General features: G+C 47.6%; 1 protein-coding gene across 2 annotated transcripts in view; it reads left to right on the top strand.

The window, feature by feature from the left end:
• Nucleotides 1–20,111, top strand: part of AXL (AXL receptor tyrosine kinase) — a 73,198-nt gene that overhangs the window by 42,923 nt on the left and 10,164 nt on the right. For both annotated transcript variants that reach the window (XM_081018669.1, XM_081018670.1), the window contains 8 exons: nt 1,335–1,530; nt 3,052–3,191; nt 3,305–3,470; nt 6,697–6,826; nt 7,002–7,093; nt 8,344–8,439; nt 18,014–18,091; nt 18,505–18,597. In XM_081018669.1, the coding sequence (XP_080874795.1) occupies nt 1,335–1,530; nt 3,052–3,191; nt 3,305–3,470; nt 6,697–6,826; nt 7,002–7,093; nt 8,344–8,439; nt 18,014–18,091; nt 18,505–18,597 (991 nt within the window). The remainder of the gene's footprint in view (nt 1–1,334; nt 1,531–3,051; nt 3,192–3,304; nt 3,471–6,696; nt 6,827–7,001; nt 7,094–8,343; nt 8,440–18,013; nt 18,092–18,504; nt 18,598–20,111) is intronic.

Genomic DNA, 20,111 nt, shown 5'->3' with positions numbered 1-20,111 from the left:
TTTTGAATGTTTTCCCCACATAAAACAAAGCAAACTGCTCGAGAACAGAAGGCAGGTGCCTCTGAGGCAAAAATCCTCCGCATTGTGTTAGTGAGTTTTTATTATTTAATTGCATGTATTTATTCAAGTAGGGACATGGGTGGGTAAACCACAGAGCCTAGGACTTGCCGATCAGAAGGTCGGGGGTTCGAATCCTCACGACAGGGTGAGCTCCCGTTGCTCGGTCCCTGCTCCTGCCAACCTAGCAGTTTGAAAGCACGTCAAAATGCAAGTAGATAAATAGGTACCACTCTGGCGGGAAGGTAAACGGCATTTCCGTGCGCTGCTCTGGTTCGCCAGAAGCGGCTTAGTCATGCTGGCCACATGACCCGGAAGCTGTATGCCGGCTCCCTCGGCCAATAAAGCGAGATGAGCGCCACAACCCCAGAGTCGGCCACGACTGGACCTAATGGTCAGGGGTCCCTTTACCTTTACTTTACCTTTCTTCAATTTGCTCAAGGTGGTGGCTCTTCTTCCTCACAACAGCCCTGTGAGGTAGGTGAGGTTGAGAGGCAGTGATTGGCCAAAGGACACCCAGCAAGCATCATGGCCATGTAGGGATTCGAACACTGGTCTCTCACAGGTCCTAATGTAGGGTTGCCATATGTTCGGCTCTTTCCAGACATGTCTGGGATTCCAATGACGAAATTAGTGTCGGGGGGGGGGGATTTTGGGAAATCGGCAAATCTTTTAAATTTCTCCAATGGAGGAGAGCTTCAACATGGAGCTTTAAAAAAGTGTGACGTGCCACCTGCACTGCAAAGTGGTACAGTCTGGAATTCTATCGCTGAGATCAAGCCTTTGAGCCGATCAAACATGTTATGCAATTGGCGAAAATCCTGGACCGTGCCACTGCAGAGGGGAGGGGGGGTTCTTTTTCTTTTATTTTCTTTTAATTCTTCAATATTGTTACACGGTCCAAGGAGGCTTCATATAGAATCACAGAATTGTATAGTTGGACGGTGTCCCAGAGGCAGGAGTGCCAACTTGAATAAAACATTGAGGAGGGGGGAGGTAAGCCCCGCCCCACAAAATCAGTCATGTTGTGCAGTGCGCACACACTATTTGAATGGCAATGCCCATCAACTTTGGGGGGGGGGTTAGCCCCCTAAAAAAAATAGGTGGGGGGCCCTAGGAGTCGGCTTCTATGCCCAGAGGGGCATCTCATGCAAGGCCGGAATCTCAGCTAGATTATTGTAGAGCATAATATGTTCCTAACTCCTGCCCCGTCAACCCATCCCCAGCACACACTGCCTTTCCGTCCTCAAATCCTTACCCCTGCCCCTTTTTCCCAGGCTGTGCGCTCAGACGAGGACCTCAGCACCGTGTCGGACCGGGAACTTTATAACCAGAACCTCCACGTCCCGCCGTTCAGCCACACCTTGGATGGCTTGAGCCCCTTCACCACCTACCACGTGCGGGTGTCCTGTCGCTCCCGAGAGGGCAACTCCCCGTGGACCCACTGGGTTGCTATGGAAACCCTGGAAGGAGGTGAGCTTGAAATGGGGGTTGGGGGGGGTGAGAGTAGGTGGTCGATCCTTCTGGGTTCTGCCTTGATCTCTCGGAGGAGAAAGGAAATCACAGAGGTGTGCCGCTTGGAGCAAGAATGAGGAACCAGATGTTGCTAGACTACAACTCCCATCAGCCTCCGGGCCGTTGGACATACTAGCTGGGCCTTATGGGAGTTGGGGTCCAAGCAACATCCGAAAGGCCACAGGTTGTCTCTGAACTTAGAGAGGGGCCAGTTTGGAAGCCAGGAAGATGGAGGGGGCCTAATGCATGGCTTAGAGCAGGGTTTTCCCAACCTTGGGTCTTCAAATGTTTTGGACTACAACTGCCATCATCCCTAGCTGGCAGGGATGATGGGAGTTCTAGTCCAGGGGTCAGCAACCTTTTTCAGCCGTGGGCCGGTCCACTGTCCCTCAGACCAAGTGGTGGGCTGGACTATATTTTTTTGGGGGAAATGAACAAATTCCTATGTCCCACAAATAACCCAGAGATGCATTTTAAATAAAAGGACACATTCTACTCATGTAAAAACACACTGATTCCCAGAGCATCTGCGGGCCGGATTGAGAAGGCGATTGGGCCGCATCCGGCCCCCGGGCCTTAGGTTGCCTACCCCTGTTGTAGTCCAAAAACCCAAGGTTGAGAAAGGCTGGTTTAGAGTCAGAGTTTCCCAGCTGCTTTTGGACTACAACTCCCATCATCCCTATCTAGCAAGGCCATTGGTCAGGGATGATGGGAACTTTAGTCCAAAAACAGCTGGAGACCCACAGTTAGGAAACATTGGTTTAGAGAGTAACAGTGGTTCTCAAAGAGTGTGGCCTGCCACTGTGGCTTGGTGGGAGAGGAAAGCAGTTGTAGCTGGAAGATTCAAGGGCAATCAAAGAAACATTTAAACATTAGGAGAGGATAGTACCAAAATGATTTCTTCACAACTTATTGTTCTGAACAGGGATTTTCAACTCGGACAAATATGAAAGATCAGAAAGGAGGACTGCTTTTTTTGTGTTCATGAGAGTTTGTCTCGAATTTGAACTAATAAAAATGAGATTACCCGGCAAAAGCAAGCTCACCTCTCTCATTGAATTGCTATACGTACTTAAAGTACATGCATAAGAGGTTCATTTATCTTTGTATTTTGGGAGTGATTTGCGTTCTTATGTAGCTGCATTGTTTTATACTTTCCTAACATCCCACAATCATATCATATAATAGTTGCATTTTCTGTTATAAATCAAGCTGTGCTAGGAGTGTTTCTTTTTTGTTTTCCAATGCATTTCTTATCAATAAAAAAATTCGGTGTGGCTCAAGCAAACGGTTATCTTGAAAGTGTGGCTCAGAGGAAAATAAGTTTGCGAATCAGTGGTTTAGAAGCTTAGACAATGGTTGTTACCAGTCAGTTGGCTGAGACTGGGCTATAGCCACTTGCCTGACGCCGCTTTGTGGCTAATGAGAAAGGGTCATGGCCGCAGTGTTTCCGTTGTAACGTACACTTTTCCGCGGCAGTGCCCACCGCTGCACCAGAGAACATCATGGCCACTCAGAATGGCACCTGCACCATCGTGCAGTGGCGAGAGCCGCGTGGCGTCATCAACGGGATCATACGCGGATACAAGCTGGTCTGTCAAAGCGGCGACTCACCCGAGGTGAGGACCTCCTTTCTCAGGACCCATTGACTTCCCTGTAATTATCCTGAGCCATCACCCGCCATCTTCCTAATCCCCCACCTGGCGTTTTCGCCACCCTCTCCCCCCACCAGGTGGTTGTGGACGTGGGGCTGACCAACGAGACTGTCTTGAACCTGAACAAAACCGTACACAATCTGACCGTCCGTGTCGCCGCCTACACACAAGCAGGAGACGGTCCCTGGAGCAAAGCCATCATGGTTTCAACTGGGGATGTCGGTAAGGAATACGAGATAATGTGTATTTATTTTTTTGGCGGGGGGTGGGTGGGTGGGTTTCCCTCACAAGCTTTAGTGTTGTGGCAAATAACAGAAGCACAGGGAAAGGAGAGGGTGGGGGAAGTTACATAACAGCATAATTTGTTTCCTTGGATGCTGCCCAGGGGGTCTACTCTGACTAACGTAGGATACGGTCCAAAGAGTTCAGACCCAGAATGATGAAACCGGTTAAGGACTACTTGAAATAAATAAAGTTCCGTTTTCATAGCCAATTATTCCTGCATATCTTTCTAAGTGTATCATATGAGATATGGGGGAATCGTTTGGCTGCCAAAAAAATAAGTTTTTTTTGTTTTGTTTTTAAAGTCCTTTCCTTAACTGTTCCCAACTGTTTCCCAACTCCTTGGTGGTTCTTCCAAAACGATCATTTGATCTCTCTTTTTGTTTTGTTTCGTTCTTCTGGCCCAGCCTTCAGTTTCCTGCTTTCTAAGAATGGTTCTGTGTTGGGCAATTCCTGATCTCAGTCCTGGTTCTGATCTAGCAGTATCTCCTGCTTCTAATTTGTATCCCACTTCTTGTTACGATGGCTTCTGGCGCCTTGCGGAGTCACAGAAACTGAAGCTGGTTATAAAACAGGACCCGTGCTTTCTGCTTTAGGAGTTTTGATTCTCTTTGATGTCCCCAGAAAAACAGCCTGAGGCCCTGTTGGCGGAAGCTTGACGCTGACATTTGGCTTAGAGGGAGACCATATTCAAATAATTTATATATATATATTTCTTTTACAGATGAACTGCCCCAGCCCCAGCCAGGTAAGAACAGTGCATAACACAGAAATGATTTGGGATTTTGGGATGGGCAGCATCGGGGAATGAGAGGCGGTGCCGTTTCCTTCTAGAACATTCCAGAGAGCACTTTGTTCTGGAAATCTGCTTTCCTTCTTTCTTTCTTTTGGTGTTGGCTAATTTGATTATATCTTGTTTTGGTTTTGTTTCTCTCTTGCGATAATAAGAATAAATCAAAACTTGTTTTCTAAAAGTTCCCCGGTGTAGGCAATACCTCGTGACCAGGCTTGAGGGCGACCATTGCTCTCCTTTTTCAAAATGGCTCCTCTAGGAGGAGAAGGAGCTGCAAGGGTTTGTGTGTTTTGTGACTATTGGCAGGGAGGAAGATGGGGACGTGGGGAAGACTGCATATTTGCCTTCCACCCGCATTCCCATTTTGATTAGGATATTTTCAATTTTTGTGACACACACACACACCTGCTTTGGCTGCAGGAAACATCTGAACAAAAGGATTGGGAAGGACCAAGAAGCTAGTGCAGGGGATTCCTAAACACACTGAGGATCTTTTTAGTTCGGTTCCAACTGGGATTTTTATTGAACTTGATTACAATTTGTTTTAAGGGAAATTTTATATTGAACTTTCGCCGGAAGGATTCTCAAGGCCAAGTTTGACTGACAGAATCACACACTTCTTTCCAGTCCAAGACTGTGAACTGGATTAAGATTTTGGGATGTGGGGCAGTTGTTTTCAAACGTCACAGCCTGAAGTGGTGTAGGAAGTGTTGGTTTCTAACAGGGTGGATTTTATTTAAATCACGAGTCAGTAAGACTTGATTTAAATCACTAGTCAGTAAGACTTGATTTAAATCATTTTTTTTTTACAGAAAGACTCATTCTTGCTGGTATAATCTTAATATTTACAACCAGATGAAGGTTTCATTTTTGAAATAATATATGTTCAGAGTAGTTTTTATAGTTATATCAAAAATTTCTGATTTGGTTATACTATTAAAAATACATTGACAGATAATTATGAAATTATTGTGAGGTTTTATAAGTTAACTGTTTATATTTAGACAACTTTTCTGCTGTACTTGATTGGAAGGTGAAAAATAATCATTTCCTTAATAACAATTTAAACAATTTATTTAACTAAAACAATAACATTATAGCATATGTATCCATGTTTGTTAACTGATGTGGTTAAATGATTTAAAAAAACAAACAACCAAAAAATCTTAGACTGAATTTTAGCACACATGAAGAGCTTAAATCCTGATGAATAGCCTTGGGACTATAATGTAACAAATAGAAAACTATCTTTAGAAAGATTTTTCCTCCAAAAGCATTTTATTTTAAAAATCCAATTTAAATTTTAAAAAATCCAATTTAAATTTTTTAAAAATCTGGTTTTTATTTATTTATTTATTTTAAAAAATCATTGATTTTTATCCACCCTGGTTTCTAAGGAGAACTCAGCTGGCTGCCAAAAAACTAGGAGATCCCCATATCTTCCCCTCAGCATCGTACTTGGTCCCAGATTCAGTCAATGGATTCTCTCCTCTATTCTTCCAGTTTAAACAGTAACAGGGGCTGCCTGCTCACCGTACACTTAAAGCACATTGTCCTCCACTCCAAAGAATCCTCGGAAATGTAGTTTGTTTAGGGTGCTTGCAGTAAACTACAATTCCCAGGATTCTCTGGGGACAACTTAGCAACTTAGGTGCTTTAAATGTATGTCGTGTGCACAGCCGAGGCAGGGAAAGGTGTGTGTGTATGTTCAGGGAGGCAGGAGAGGATATATTGTTTATTAATATCCCTCCTAACTTGCGCTAGCAAGTTCCTTTACTTAGCAGAGTTTTACACTCCCCTTTTAATGCACAGCGGGTAGCTGGTTGCAGGCTTGTGTAAGCCTCTCAATACCATACAATTCAGTATTGAATTGTATGTTCCTGGTGAGTTCCCTTTTTATCCCTCTTAAAAGAATAAACACACAACAATCTTATTGAGAGTCAGTAAAAGAAGTTTACTCACAGCACCATCAGTTCACAGTTGGATCCCTGAAGGCAGACTTAGTTACAAAGTATGTGGAGCTATCCCATATGGGGATAATCCCAGTGTCCTCTGTTGGTTGGAAGCCACCAGAGCATCTCTAGCTAAAAACTGCTCCAATGATGGAAGAAGTCAGAGAGAGAAGAGTGCTGTGTGCCTTGTCCTTTTGTTACCTGGACAGGTAAGGTCACACCCACCTCTAGTCACATGCAAAGGAAGTATGTCCCAGCCCAGGAGGAAACAGGAAGTTTTCGACTGGCTGGACCAAACATTCCCCCGCATGTCCACTCTAGGAAAACAAGGAATGTTATACTTGACTGCTACTTATGTATCACATCCCACAAGGTGATGCGCTGGATGGGCAACCGGAATGGCTCCTCCCATTGACCCTTACTCCTCTTCCCTTCTCCGTAGTAGAAACCACCGCCCCTGCCTTCTCCTGGCACTGGTGGTACGTGGTAATTGCCATAGCCACGGCCGCCGCCGCTGCCGCCTTCATAATCATCTTCTTGGCACGGATGAGGAGGAAGGAAACCCGCTATGGGTAAGTGGAGAACGGACACCTGCCATGGATGCTTTCATTGAGATTCCTGAATTGCAGTGGGTTGGACTAGATGACCACTGAGGGACCCATCTCGCCTTTCTGTGATTCTGTGACACTGGTTCTGGCAGCTTCTCCTGTTTCACTGTCTGTTTCTCTCCTCCTGCCCATTCCACAGGGAAGCGTTTGAACCCAGCATGGAGCAGGGAGAGCTGGTGGTCCACTACCGAGTCCGCAAATCCTACAGCCGCCGGACCACCGAAGCCACTTGTGAGTGTCACGGAAGGAGTGAGTCCGCCTTTCCCAACTACCCAGCATGCATTGCGCCCAAGCCTTGTTGTCCAGGATCCAACAAGGAATGCTCCCACCTCCACCACAATTGTAGGTTATTCCCCATATACAAACACTGCCCAATGCTCTTTTTCGGCAGACATCAGCTATTGTCTCCTTAATTTGGTGGTTCCGCCTGCCTTCTTCCCATCTTTTGCCTCAGTCATGGCTGCTGCTCCTTGCAGTCTCCTTGACGCAGGGCGCTTTGGCCCTGCAACGGTTTGATATTCAAACCTGCTTTCGACGATATTTGGAGAAGCAGGACAGAGACATTACTGGCCATTATTATTTCTGGGTTGAGCCCAATATTCCTGCCTCCCTGGTCCCACTATCGCTCCCAGGGCCTGCCCAAGTTGTTTTGCTGCATCCTGATGACACCCATGCCACTGCTGTGACCGCTACAAATCCTGCCCCCTACCGTCACCCCTGCGCTGCCACAGTGTCATGGGCGAAAATCCAGCAGGGCTGGTGATGGAGAGGACGATGAGGCAGTCAGATTTGCTGCCTGAGGCAAATGGCTTCACCTCGCCTCACTGAAGAGCCGCTCTAAAAGTGAGCTCAGGTAGGGAGTGCCAATGAATTTGAATGAAAAACAGGGCCGCTGAGAAAGAAGAGGAAGGTATCTGCATACTCGGGAGAATGCCAAGGTTTACAAAATATGAAAGATTTAACGGGCCCAAAACAGCCCAGTGAAGATGCTTTGTGTGTTCAGTAACCACAGAATGGAACGTCTCCCCTGGAAAAGAAAACTTAGACACCTGGCAAGGGGAGGGGAGAGCAAGAAGGGATGGCCTTTCTGGTTTGGAAAACTCTTGTTTTGCTGGCTCAGAAGTGAGAGGAATGACCTGAGCTGAAAGAGCTTAAATAGGGCTCCCAGACAATCAGAAAATTAGCCTGGAAGCCACACAGGACCTGGCGAAATGCTCTCAGCAACAGCAGGAGATGAAAACGGCTGGTGCATCTTGGCTGGCCTATTGGTTGAGGGTTCTTTGAAAGCTTGAAGGGCCAAACAACTAACCACCCCAGCCCTTCTCCAACTACATTTAGAAATCAGGCCGCCTTCCCTATCCTCCCCCTGTTTAAACCCCGCATCCTGGTCTGTGACAGAGACCTGGAGGTGTGGGCCCCGTGATGGCCGTGTGCATAATGTGCCGTGACCTTCTCTCTCTTTTTTCCTTTTCTTGTGACAGTGAACAGCCTGGGCATTAGCGAGGAGCTGAAAGAGAAGCTGCGAGACGTCATGATAGATCGCCACAAGGTGGCCTTGGGGAAAACCCTCGGTGAAGGTACATTAACCTGGTCAACTGGCACTTGTTTCCAAGATGGAGGCTTCTCCTCAGTGAGGCATAGTTGGGGAGAGACCTCAGGCCAAGTGGGATCCTATTGGAATGGTTAACAACAATCACCTGAGTGATGACTATGTGGGCCGCCATTTTGAACACTACTTGCCCTTAGGCCAGGGGTCAGCAAGGTTTACCTTGCCTGAGCCGGTTCACTCCCGCGGAGATCGCTCTGTGGGCTGGATCGTGTCTGCGCAGGAGTGATTTCTGGCGTCTGCAGATGTGATTTCCGGTGTTTGCACATGCGCGGACGCGATTTCCGGCGCCGCGGAAGCGAGTCCCCGCTCCGCGCTGTGCCGGTTCAGCACAATGTGCGGGGACTCACTAAGTGGGTGGCTGTGCTGGTCCCATGGGTTAACCGTGAGGCGAGGTCCGAGTCCAGTCCGAGGTCAAGGGTGCAGTATGGAGGCAGTCCGTCAAAGCTGAAGCTGGGTGCAAGGCAGGGAGTCGGGTGAGGTCAGGAGCTCTGGCAGGAAAGCAGGACAGGGTGCAGGCAGGAACTGGCTACCAACAATGTTGCTCCCGCAACTTGGGACTGGGGCTGGCCGGCTTTTATCTGCCCCAAGGCATAGGGCGGCCCCCATCCTCTGGTGACTCGCCTCTCCTGGCCTGGAGGCGAGCACTCCTCCTGCGGGAACTTAGTTCCCTCCGCCTCTCTGCCCTGAGCCTCTGCAGCTCAGGAGAGGCTGGAGGGTTACCGGACCCAGAGGCAATCTCCTCTTCCCCTGACGGGGCTGAGAGTGGAGCACCTGCAGGCAATGGGTCCTCCATCTCCTCAGGAACCAGAGCAGACTCAGCTGATGCCTGCACCTGAGGATCCAGCACAGCTGAGGACCCTTCAGGCTCAGGCCCCAGCCCCGGCTCAGCTGGTTCTGGAGGCGGGGAATCCTGTGCAGACTGGGATTCCTCAGGTTCAGCCTCCGAGTCCGAATCCCAGGCCATCACAGTGGCTCAGTTCGGGGGCGGCTCGTGGGCTGTTTAAATGACCCCTGTGGGCTGCTTGTGGCCCATGGGCCGCAGGTTACTGAACCCTGCCTTAGGCCTTTCTTTCCTCAGCAGTTTCCAGGCCAAAGCAGATGGCCACTTTCTCCTTCACAAATGCATACAGATGTGTCTGCAGACTACAGCATTAGGGGCTTTCTGATTTAGAGAAAGAGCCAGGGAGAGGCAACAGGGTTTATTTTTCTCTGGCTGCCTCCATTGAACAGCTCTTGAACCTTTTGGACATTAATTGGTAGACAGGTACGGGACTTACACATGGCATAAATAACAAAGCTGCAGATCAAACTTTTTCCAAAATGCAGTACAATGCTTACATACACTTCAGGTTACATACGCTTCAGGCCACAGACTCCGCTAACCCAGAAATAGTACCTCGGGTTAAGAACTTTGTTTCAGGATGAGAACAGAAATCGTGCTCTGGTGGCGTGGCGGCAGCGGGAGGCCCTATTAGATAAAGTGGTGCTTCAGGTTAAGAACAGTTTCAGGTTAAGAACAGACCTCCAGAATGAATTAAGTACTTAACCCAAGGTACCACTGTATGCTTTTACTTACAAGTTTTAGTAAGGCAGCACATTAAATAATTCTTGGGAAATTAATTTTAGAAAGCAAGCTAATTTTACAGTTTGTGTAGTTACAGATAAAAGCAAATACAAAACAGAGATAAATGCAAACAGCTATGCTTATTCTAATCTGTCCCCCTAACCAGGCCAATAATTATCAATTTGCACCCTTTACTTCAGCTTCTAGGTCCCTTTGGAGTCTTTTCCTTTCAGCTGCAATGCCCACTGTGCTCTCCTAACATTTCCTGCATTCATAAAGTGTTTCATCTCTCTTTCTTTCTTTCCGTCCTCCAGCTACAAACTCAACAACTAACTCTTCTACTTCTCCAATAAACTATGCTGTTTTCTAGCTTGTGTACAGTATTTTCATTTCCCTTTCCAACCTTTAAGCCAATCAGAAGGAAAAGAGAATTCCGATTAATTTTCTATTTCCCTTTGATTGCCAGATTCCTAGGCTGAACTTTTGACCCTTCTGTGCAAAACATCGCCTTGTACTTTTGACCCTCAAACATTTCACTATTCTGTGCAAGAGAGCTTCTAAAATGAAAAACAATTTTATATCAACTAGCTGAATACAAAATAGCAGGATGCTTTCAGGGGAGGAGAGGGTCAAAAGTATCCTGTTCCCATCCTGTTGGTGTTAGCACTCCAATTTAGAGGAAAAGGATGTGTGTTATGGCCCTACACTAGGACTTAGGGGCTTATAAACCACTGAGCTTCTTGGACTTGCTGATTGGAAGATCGGCGGTTCAAATCCATGCAACGGGGTGATCTCCCATTGCTCTGTCCCAGCTTCTGCCAACCTAGCAGTTTGAAAACACACCAGTGCAAGTAGATAAATAGGTACCTCTGTGGCGGGAGGGTAAACAGCACTTCCATGCGCCCTGGCATTCATCACAGTGTCCCATTGCGTCAGAAGTGGTTTAGTCATGCTGGCCACATGACCAGGAAAGCTGTCTGTGGACAAATGCCAGCTCCCTTGGCCTGAAAGCGAGATGAACACCACACCCCATAGTCGCCTTTGACTGGATTTAACTGTTCAAGGGTACTTTACCTTTACACTTAACTTTCCACTGCTCTTTTCAAGTATGGTCCATACTTTAAAACTCAGGTTTTGAGCACCTTCCTTTTTGCTCCAGATACTTCCCTGTAAAAACCCGCTCTTTAAAGCTCAATTGGAGCAAACATCAATCCACAGAAAACCCAAATTGACGTTTGCTCCAATTGAGCTTTATAGTGCAGCTTTTTGCAGGGAATAAACAACGCTCAGACGCAGAGTGTTAAAGCATGGACCTCTGCCTGGAAAGAGCTGGGCATAAAGTAAATGTGGATAAGTCCTTATTGGTGGCACAGGGCTCTGGCAACTGGAGCTTAGAGGAGATGGATCCATGTCCCAGTCTGTCTCATGTGGATCTGCAGGCATCAGAGCCTGCCTCTTCTCCCTTCAGCCCTAAGGAGACACTTCTGCTGCTGTACTAGGGTTTCTGAAACAGTCTCCAGCTGCTGTTGGACTCCAATCATCCCTAGCTAGCAGGACCAGTAGTGATGATGGGAATTGTAGTCCCAAAACAGCTAGAGACCCAAGTTGGGAAACCTTGTGCCAGACTCTGGTAGCCAATCACAGGCTACTCAGGGGATCAAGAGAGCTTTCAGGGGAGATCCTTTCAATTGGAAATCCCGTTACAGTCATACCTCGGGTTGAAGTAGCTTTGGGTTGAGCATTTTCAGGTTACATTCTGCGGCGACCTGGAAGTAACAGAACACGTTACTTCCAGGTTTCGCCGCATGCGCTCAAAACAACGTCACGCGCATGCATGGAAACGGCGAATCGCAACCCGCACAGATGCCAGTTGCGTTCGCTTCAGGATGCGAACGGGGCTCCGGAATGGATCCTGTTCGCATCCAGAGGTACCACTGTACCTTGAAGGAGCCAGCCAAAGGTACTAGCTGGTCAAGTGGCTGCATTCATGGTGTCATGGACTACTTAACTACGTAACAAAACCCAGCCGCTTGCCCCAGGACTTTGTGGCTTAAGAGTGCTCTCTGTGGTCCTGAAACCTTTTGAATTGCTGGCTTTTTCCTTGCCTTACTCCTGACATGCTGTCTTGCCTGCCTGCCTGGGGAACCAGGAACTACTGAGATGTCCTTGCTTGGACCACCAGCTCTTTTTTGGGGGGTGCATCTCCACAGATCGTGACACTATGCGCAGTTGCACACATGTCCACCTGAGGAACAAATCACTGGTGTGTGGGCTGGGAGGTGGAACTTCAGACGAGGAGGGGAAAGTTTGAGAAAAGCTGGGAAAGGCCCAAGATTTCATGGAAAAGGTAAGGCCTGAACAAAATAAGAATTGAGAGATGACACATCCCACAAACCTAAGAGAGGCAAAAAAGTGGAACCGCCTCAGAAATGGACTTCCTGTTTCGGATGTCTCTTCCTTCAGAAGTCTGAGGACCCAGCTCAGGAGACATGTTCTGTATATATAAGAATATGTTAACCTATAATCACAACCTTTCAAAAAAATTGAAAATAACATAAATTTTGAAAAAGCCATTACCAGGCAAAAGAAAAGCCCATATCCCAGTGACTTATCTAGTAATAATTTGAAATTCTATGCGTTTACTGGGAATGTTCAATGATTCTATGCCAACCACTGGAATTTCTCACAGAATACAAGGACGCTTTGAATTCGTTGCTTCCTAAACTCGTTTCTTTAGAGCAGGAAATAAAAGCTCTGGGTCACAAACAGGAATTGGAAGGCAGGGCGATGTAGGGGAAGCGAAGCAGAAATTCATCTGAGCTCCAGAACCTGTTTCCCAATTCCAAATCATATGATATGAAAACAGTTACCAGGACTATCGTTAGGAGTTCTTGTTTTTTATCACTGAATAACCCTGGAAGATTCTCATTCATCTAGGACAATGGGATTCTTCTTGGTCGAAGGGCAAAGGGAATCAACTGCTGCATGAGGGACAAGGACAAACTCCCTTGTTTCCTTTCCTGATTAAACGTCAAGGCCTTGTTTCTAACGTAGCCAGGATAATCAGTAACATATAACATCAAGTGCAGGACGAACAGCCCAGAAGCGCTTCGGCCTAGTTTTCTTGCTGCAGAAACGCCGAAGGACGGAGGGCTGTTTTGCTCATTTGGGTCGGAGGACTGGCAAAGTTTCCGCCTCAGCTCCGCAAAAAAGTTTCCTCTAAGCGCAGCTGGGATTAGTTTGGAAGCATATGGAAAGCAGAGATGGAAAGGCCCCTGGCTATGGCACATATGTTCCCCCTTGAACATTTCCACCCTGTGCCTCTCTCTTTTTTGTGGCTGCCCTTTTTCTGGAAGCGGGGAGGGCGGGAACTTGACTTGCACAGCCTCAGAGGAAACAGGCTTAACAGAGCCAGGCCGCTGGTCCATCTCACTTAGCATTGTCTGCACAGACCAGTAGCGGCTCATCGGCGTTTCAAGCAGGATTGAACCTGGGACCTTCTGCTTGAAAAGCAGATGCTTAATAATAATAATAATAATAATAATAATAATAATATATTTATACCCCGCCTATCTGGCTGGGTTTCCCTAGCCACTCTGGGCGGCTTCCAGCAAAATATTAAAATACAATAATTCATCAAGTATTAAAAGCTTCCTTAAACAGGGCTGCCTTCAGATGTCTTCTAAAAGTCAGACAGTTGTTTATTTCTTTGACATCTGGTGGGAGGGCATTCCACAGGGCGGGTGCCATTACCGAGAAGGCCCTCTGCCTGGTTCCCTGTAACTTCGCTTCTCGCAGTGAGGGAACTGCCAGAAGGCCCTCAGAGCTGGACCTCAGCGTCCGGGCAGAATGATGGGGGTGGAGACGCTCCTTCAGGTATACTGGTCTGAGGCCAGTTAGAGCTTTAAAGGTCCGCACCAACACTTTGAATTGTGCCGGGAAACGTACTGGGAGCCAATGTACAGTAGGTCTGTCAAGACTGGTGTTATATGGTATTAGCGGCCGCTCCCAGTCACCAGTCTAGCTGCCGCATTCTGGACTAGTTGTAGTTTCCAGGTCACCTTCAAAGGTAGCCCCACGTAGAGCCCCACATAGATGCTCTACCACTTGGGCTGCAGCCCTTCCCCTCAGCATCTGCCCAGAGAGTCCGAACATAAGAGCCCTGTTGGGACAGGACAAAGGCCCATCTGGTCCCACCACCTCATCTCACAGTGGCCCAACGGGAAGCCAATCGCATTCTCCCTCGCATTCTCAGCAGCGGGCATCCAGAGGGCATTCTGCCTCCCAACAAGAGTAGCAGATCACAGCCATAGTGGTTAGTTGCCATCAATAGCCTTGTCCTCTTATGAGTCTGCCCAATCCACTTCTGAAGCCATCAAGTGCTCCAGGAAGCCCCTGAGATCCCAACTCAGCAACTACCGTATTTTTTGCTCCATAACACTCACTTCCCCCCCCTAGAAAGTAAGGGGAAATGTCTGTGCGTGTTATGGAGCGAATGCCTACGGATGGCGGGGGGATCTGCTGCAGTCGTGAGCAGAGGATCCATGGTTCCCCTTCCTTCCCTCCTCCGTGGCTCGCTTTGGTCGCTTTGAAACAGCAAAGCGGGAGAAGAGCCACTGAGTGGGGAGAAGAGAGGGACAGAGAGCCTGGTTACAAAGCACGGATCCACATGGATCCTCAGGATTTTTGCACTGGGTCACCCCAAATTCACCATCAGATCACATAGCATGTCCATGGCTACAGCTTGCACCAAAAAAATCACGCACCCACTGTTGCCTGGGGCCGCAGTGGTGCAAAAACATGGTTACAAAGCATGGATCCTCAGGATTTTTGCATTGGGCTACCCCAAACTCACCGTCAGATCACGTGGCCACAGCATGAACCACAAAAATCATACATCCACTGTTTCGTTTAGAATATTTTTTTTCTTGTTTTCCTCCTCTAAAAACTATGTGCGTGTTATGGTCGGGTGCATGTTATAGAGCGAAAAATATGGTACTTTTCTTGGAGAGACTCGGGGCTCCATCCAGACTTACATAAACACAGGTTTCCCACTTGTCCAGCACGTTCTAGGCATGGGTCCGAGCGGTTTTGCCCTTGCTCTGCAGCTTTCCCCAGAAAAACTCACTCTTTAGCAATAAATTGAAGTAAACAACAATCGGGGGGGGGGGGCCGGAATGGTCTTTCCTCCAATCGGGTTTCTGCAGAGGAAAGTGGCAGAGCAGGGGCAAGTCTGAATTGGCCTTCTAGCTAATTCTTAAAAACAGTTTACTGGCAAATTCTTACTTTTTCTACCTCCAGAAAATCCATTTTTTATTTTTTATTCTAGATTGGCATGTGGAAAGTCTACCTTCCCTGGGTGTTGGCTGCAGCCTGAGGGCTGCCAGTTGCTAACCCTTACTTTAGACATCTAGGTTATCTTATCTGAGGGTGGGAGCTTGTAACGATTTTTCACCATCCCAGGAACCTGTATTTTCTTCAGCTGTCACTTATGCGAAGAAAAGAGAGGACTTAACAGGAAGCCGATTTGCATATGCAGATTTATATGTATAGATTAAGTTTCTGCCCTCTCTGTTCATGGTTCTCTGCCTTTAAACCAGACACGGATAGGACACCCCTTCAAAAGAGAGCAGGAGTTCCCAAAGCAAAGTTAAATGTTATTTGTACATAAAATAAAATCAACCAGGGTTCTATGGTCAACATCAAGACAGGATCCAAAGCACAGAGATGACAAGAAGCAAATATTATTAGGAACTAATAACTGAGAAAAGGCAGGGAGGGGAGGACAGGGGAGAGAAAGAGGTTGGCAGCCAGTTTTGGGGGGAATTAAGTAAAACAGTACATCCAGTTCTAGCATTCTGTGTTTCCCTTGGCAGCTGGAAATATACGGTAACTTTTCTCTAGCACAAAAATTTGCAGGGATCCATTCTTACAGGAAGACTTCCTAAGGCTCACAGCTTGACTTCTTATGTCTACAAAGCCCTAATCTCAAACCCTTCACATGGAGGAGTGGGCTGGTGTGGTCTTTCCCCAATGCAAGCAGGAAAGGCACTCTGCGCATGCTCAGAAGTGTTCTGCTGTTTGTTCTTGCTTCCCTTTTGCCTAGGCTGAAGCCCGGTGTTGGAAATGGATTATTAACACCCTAGTTCAAAGGCTGTTCTCCTCGCTTCCTTTCCACTCATTGCATTCCCTCCTAATTCTGTTGCTAAATTTGGAGAACTGGGAGAGAGAGATCATCACTGAGCGAATGTTTGCAGGCTCCGAACCCTTTTAAAAACAACAACCCACAAATCTCATGTCTTACGCCTATCCCTAGAACACCCCAGATATTTCATAAGGCAGCAGCCTGAGTGAGTCAGACATGGAAAGTCTGATCTGGTCCCGAAATGTCAGCCGTCGGCTCTTCCAAGAGTTCATGTGGCTTGCTGAAGCCCTTACATAGCTCATGTTCTTCTGCCCCGGGAGAAACAGGGGAAATGAATTTCCCACCTGCCTGCGTTTCCTATCCAGACAGAAGCCTCTGCTCCTGCCAGGGCAAAGCCCACACGACCCTTCTATAGAGCTGGATATTTTAGATCAAGGACCTCTTTTGTCATCTTGCAGCTTTATGTTGGGGGGGGGATGAAGGGTAGACTTCCCCCCCCCCCGCCCATCCTCTGGCTTGCACCCTATACAAAAGAACTTGCTGGATCAAGAGCTCTCTTTCCTCTTCCTACTAGAAGTCTGGTAAAAGTAAAGGTAAAGGGACCCCTGACCATTAGGTCCAGTCGTGACCGACTCTGGGGTTGCGGCGCTCATCTCGCTTTACTGGCCGAGGGAGCCGGCGTACAGCTTCCGGGTCATGTGGCCAGCATGACTAAGCCGCCTCTGGTGAACCAGAGCAGTGCACGGAAACGCCGTTTACCTTCCCGCCGGAGTGGTACCTATTTATCTACTTGCACTTTGACGTGCTTTCAAACTGCTAGGTTGGCAGGAGCAGGGACTGAGCAACGGGAACACACCCCATCGTGGGGATTCAAACCGCCGACCTTCTGATCGGCTCAGTGGTTTAACCCACAGCGTCACCCACGTCCCAGAAGCCTGGTACACTGCACCTGAACATGCAAGCTTCATTTTTTTTGCTGCTGGACTGCTCTCCTCCACAAACCTTATCTCGCTTTCTAATTTAAAGCAGCTGAGGCCATTTGCCACCACCAGCACATCTGGCAGCACTGCATCCCACATGCCAGTGATGCACTGCGCTAATTATAACCCGAACCGTGTAAACGCTGCCCGGTTTGAAAGGGGAGGCATGGTTACCAACGCTGTGTTTTCACTTATCTATAAATATTTGCGGTTTTGCTCTTATGGGTATTGGCTGCCGACTTCCCAACGGCACACAAATGGTTTTGGCGTTATCGGAACGTTCCCACCCACCCCTGGATTTCCTTGTTCTTGGACACGAGAGCTACTCAGTACCTAACGCTTGCTTCGCATCGTCTGTGTTTATATTTCCTACATGAAATCAGGACAGTGCAAAGTTGTACGGCGGTTAAAATGGAGCCTCCAGGAAAAAAAAATCCAGGCCAACAAAAATGGTAAACTAGCTGGCATGACTAGATTAATCACAGGCAGCCTAAAAAGAAAAGAAGAATCACTGGGGAGAATATATGAATATATATATATATGGTATTTAACTAAGTTTTGCTCGAAATTATGCTGAAATGAAACAACATGACTCAGGTCCATTCATTTCAGTAAGTCTACTCTGAGTAAAATTTAATGGCATACCCTCCCCCTTCTCTGCCTGGTTACCTAGGAGGAGTTTTCTGTTCGCTGCAGGTGACCAGGTTGTTTCAAGCCTGGGTTAAAATCACGGGCATTTTCTCACATGAACGCCATTTGGCCTGATCTACTCCCAATTTCTACCTGGCATGATTTGGCATTTGCTCTCTCTTGCTCATAGGCCTTTTCCTCTTCTTCTTCTTTGTCTCTGCAGGGGAATTTGGCTCCGTAATGGAGGGGCAACTCAGCCAAGACGGAGCAGTCCTTAAGGTTGCCGTTAAGACCATGAAAAGTAAGTAGCAGTGGAGGTGGAGGGGGTGGTTTCATCCTGGTCACGCTGGGGCAGGTTGGGATTATACCAGCAATGAAGAAACATCACTCTGCACGTGCCCAGAGGCCTTCTTTCCTTTTCTTCTGCATTGAAAAAACAACGTAAATTGGGCCTGCTCACCCATGATAGAAACCTCTCCATACTCTCTGCCTTTTGCCTTTGGAAATGCAATTTCCTACGTCCCCTTGACCTGAATACCACCGCCAGACATGGCTGAGCACCCTTCATATGCTCAGAGGTGCTCTCATTCTTCGTCACTGCTTCCAACGTTCTGCATCGACACCCGGGCGTGGAAAACAGTTTTCACTGCCTGACCCCCTGGCATGTTCCCAAAGCCCATCTCATGCCACCGACCTTACTTTTCCTCCTCACAGTTGCCATCTGCACCCGCAGCGAGATGGAGGATTTCCTCAGCGAAGCCGTTTGCATGAAGGACTTTGACCACCCTAACGTCATGAAACTGATTGGTGAGCTATCTTAGCCACGGCACATGAAGAGTTAATGCTTTCAGCGGGGGGGGGGGGAGCTTATGAGTTACCCCCACTCACCCTCTCCGCTATCATTACCCCGAAATTCCTCCAGGTTGTGTGTGGTACTGCCCCAGAGCATTCTGGGACATTAAGCCATTGATTCTTCTGCCCAACATATGATGCCTGGGCTAGGTTTTTTGGTGTGTAGCCTGAAGAACCACATCCGCGTAAGAACATGAGAATTGTCCTTCTGGAGCAGGCCAGTGACCCGTCTGATCCAGCATCCTGCACTCACAGCAGCCACCCAGATGCCGCTGGGAAACCCACAAGTGGGACTCAAACGCAAGAGCTCTTTCCCCCTTCCTGTGACTTCCAGCAGCATATATTTGGAATCATTGTGGCCTCTGACTGTGAAGGCAAAGCATAGCTGTCGCAGCTGGTAGCCATTGCTAGCCAGGGCTTATACGCTGAGGCCCAGCTCCGAGGGTCTTCTGCCAGTTCCCTCCCTGCAAGAAGTGAGGTTACAGGGAACCAGGCAGAGGGCCTTCTTGGTAGTGGCGCCCTCCCTGTGTAACGCCCTCCCGTCAGATGTCAAGGAGATAAACAATTATATGCCGGTTCCCTCCCTGCAAGAAGTGAGGTTACAGGGAACCAGGCAGAGGGCCTTCTTGGTAGTGGCGCCCTCCCTGTGTAACGCCCTCCCGTCAGATGTCAAGGAGATACAGTGGTGCCTCGCAAGACGAAATTAATTCGTTCCGCGAGTTTTTTCGTCTAGCGAATTTTTCGTCTTGCAAATCACGAATTCCCATAGGAATGCATTGAAAATCAATTAATGCGTTCCTATGGCCAAAAAAAGTCCAAACAAAGCCAAATTTGGTACAACAACCTCCCCAACTGTTGCAAACCCCTCCCCAACTGTTCCCCCAGTCACCCAGCACACAGAAATTCAAATCCAGAATTTTTTTTAAAAAACAGCAGAGTGGCCCAGTGGTCACAGAAAATCATAAAAATGCAGAAAAAAACCACACAAGCTTCCAGATTCTTGCAAACCCCTCCCCAACTGTTCCCCCAGCCACCCAGCACACAGAAATTCAAATCCAGATTTTTTTTAAAAAAACAGCAGAGTGGCCCAATGGTCACAGAAAATCATAAAAATGCAGAAAAAAACCACACAAGCTTCCAGATTCTTGCAAACCCCTCCCCAACTGTTCCCCCAGCCACCCAGCACACAGAAATTCAAATCCAGATTTTTTTTAAAAAAACAGCAGAGTGGCCCAATGGTCACAGAAAATCATAAAAATGCAGAAAAAAACCACACAAGCTTCCAGATTCTTGCAAACCCCTCCCCAACTGTTCCCCCAGCCACCCAGCACACAGAAATTCAAATCCAGAATTTTTTTAAAAAAACAGCAGAGTGGCCCAATGGTCACAGAAAATCATAAAAAATGCAGAAAAAAGACACAAGCTTCCAGATTCTTGCAAACCCCTCCCCAACACCAAGTCCTTGAATT

This window comes from Podarcis pityusensis, assembly GCF_964106645.2.
Source record: "Podarcis pityusensis genome assembly, chromosome: 8".
In the NCBI taxonomy this organism is placed as follows: Eukaryota; Metazoa; Chordata; class Lepidosauria; order Squamata; family Lacertidae; genus Podarcis; species Podarcis pityusensis.
The sequence above is the reverse complement of the archived record's forward strand: the minus strand, read 5'-3'. Positions and strand labels throughout refer to the sequence as shown.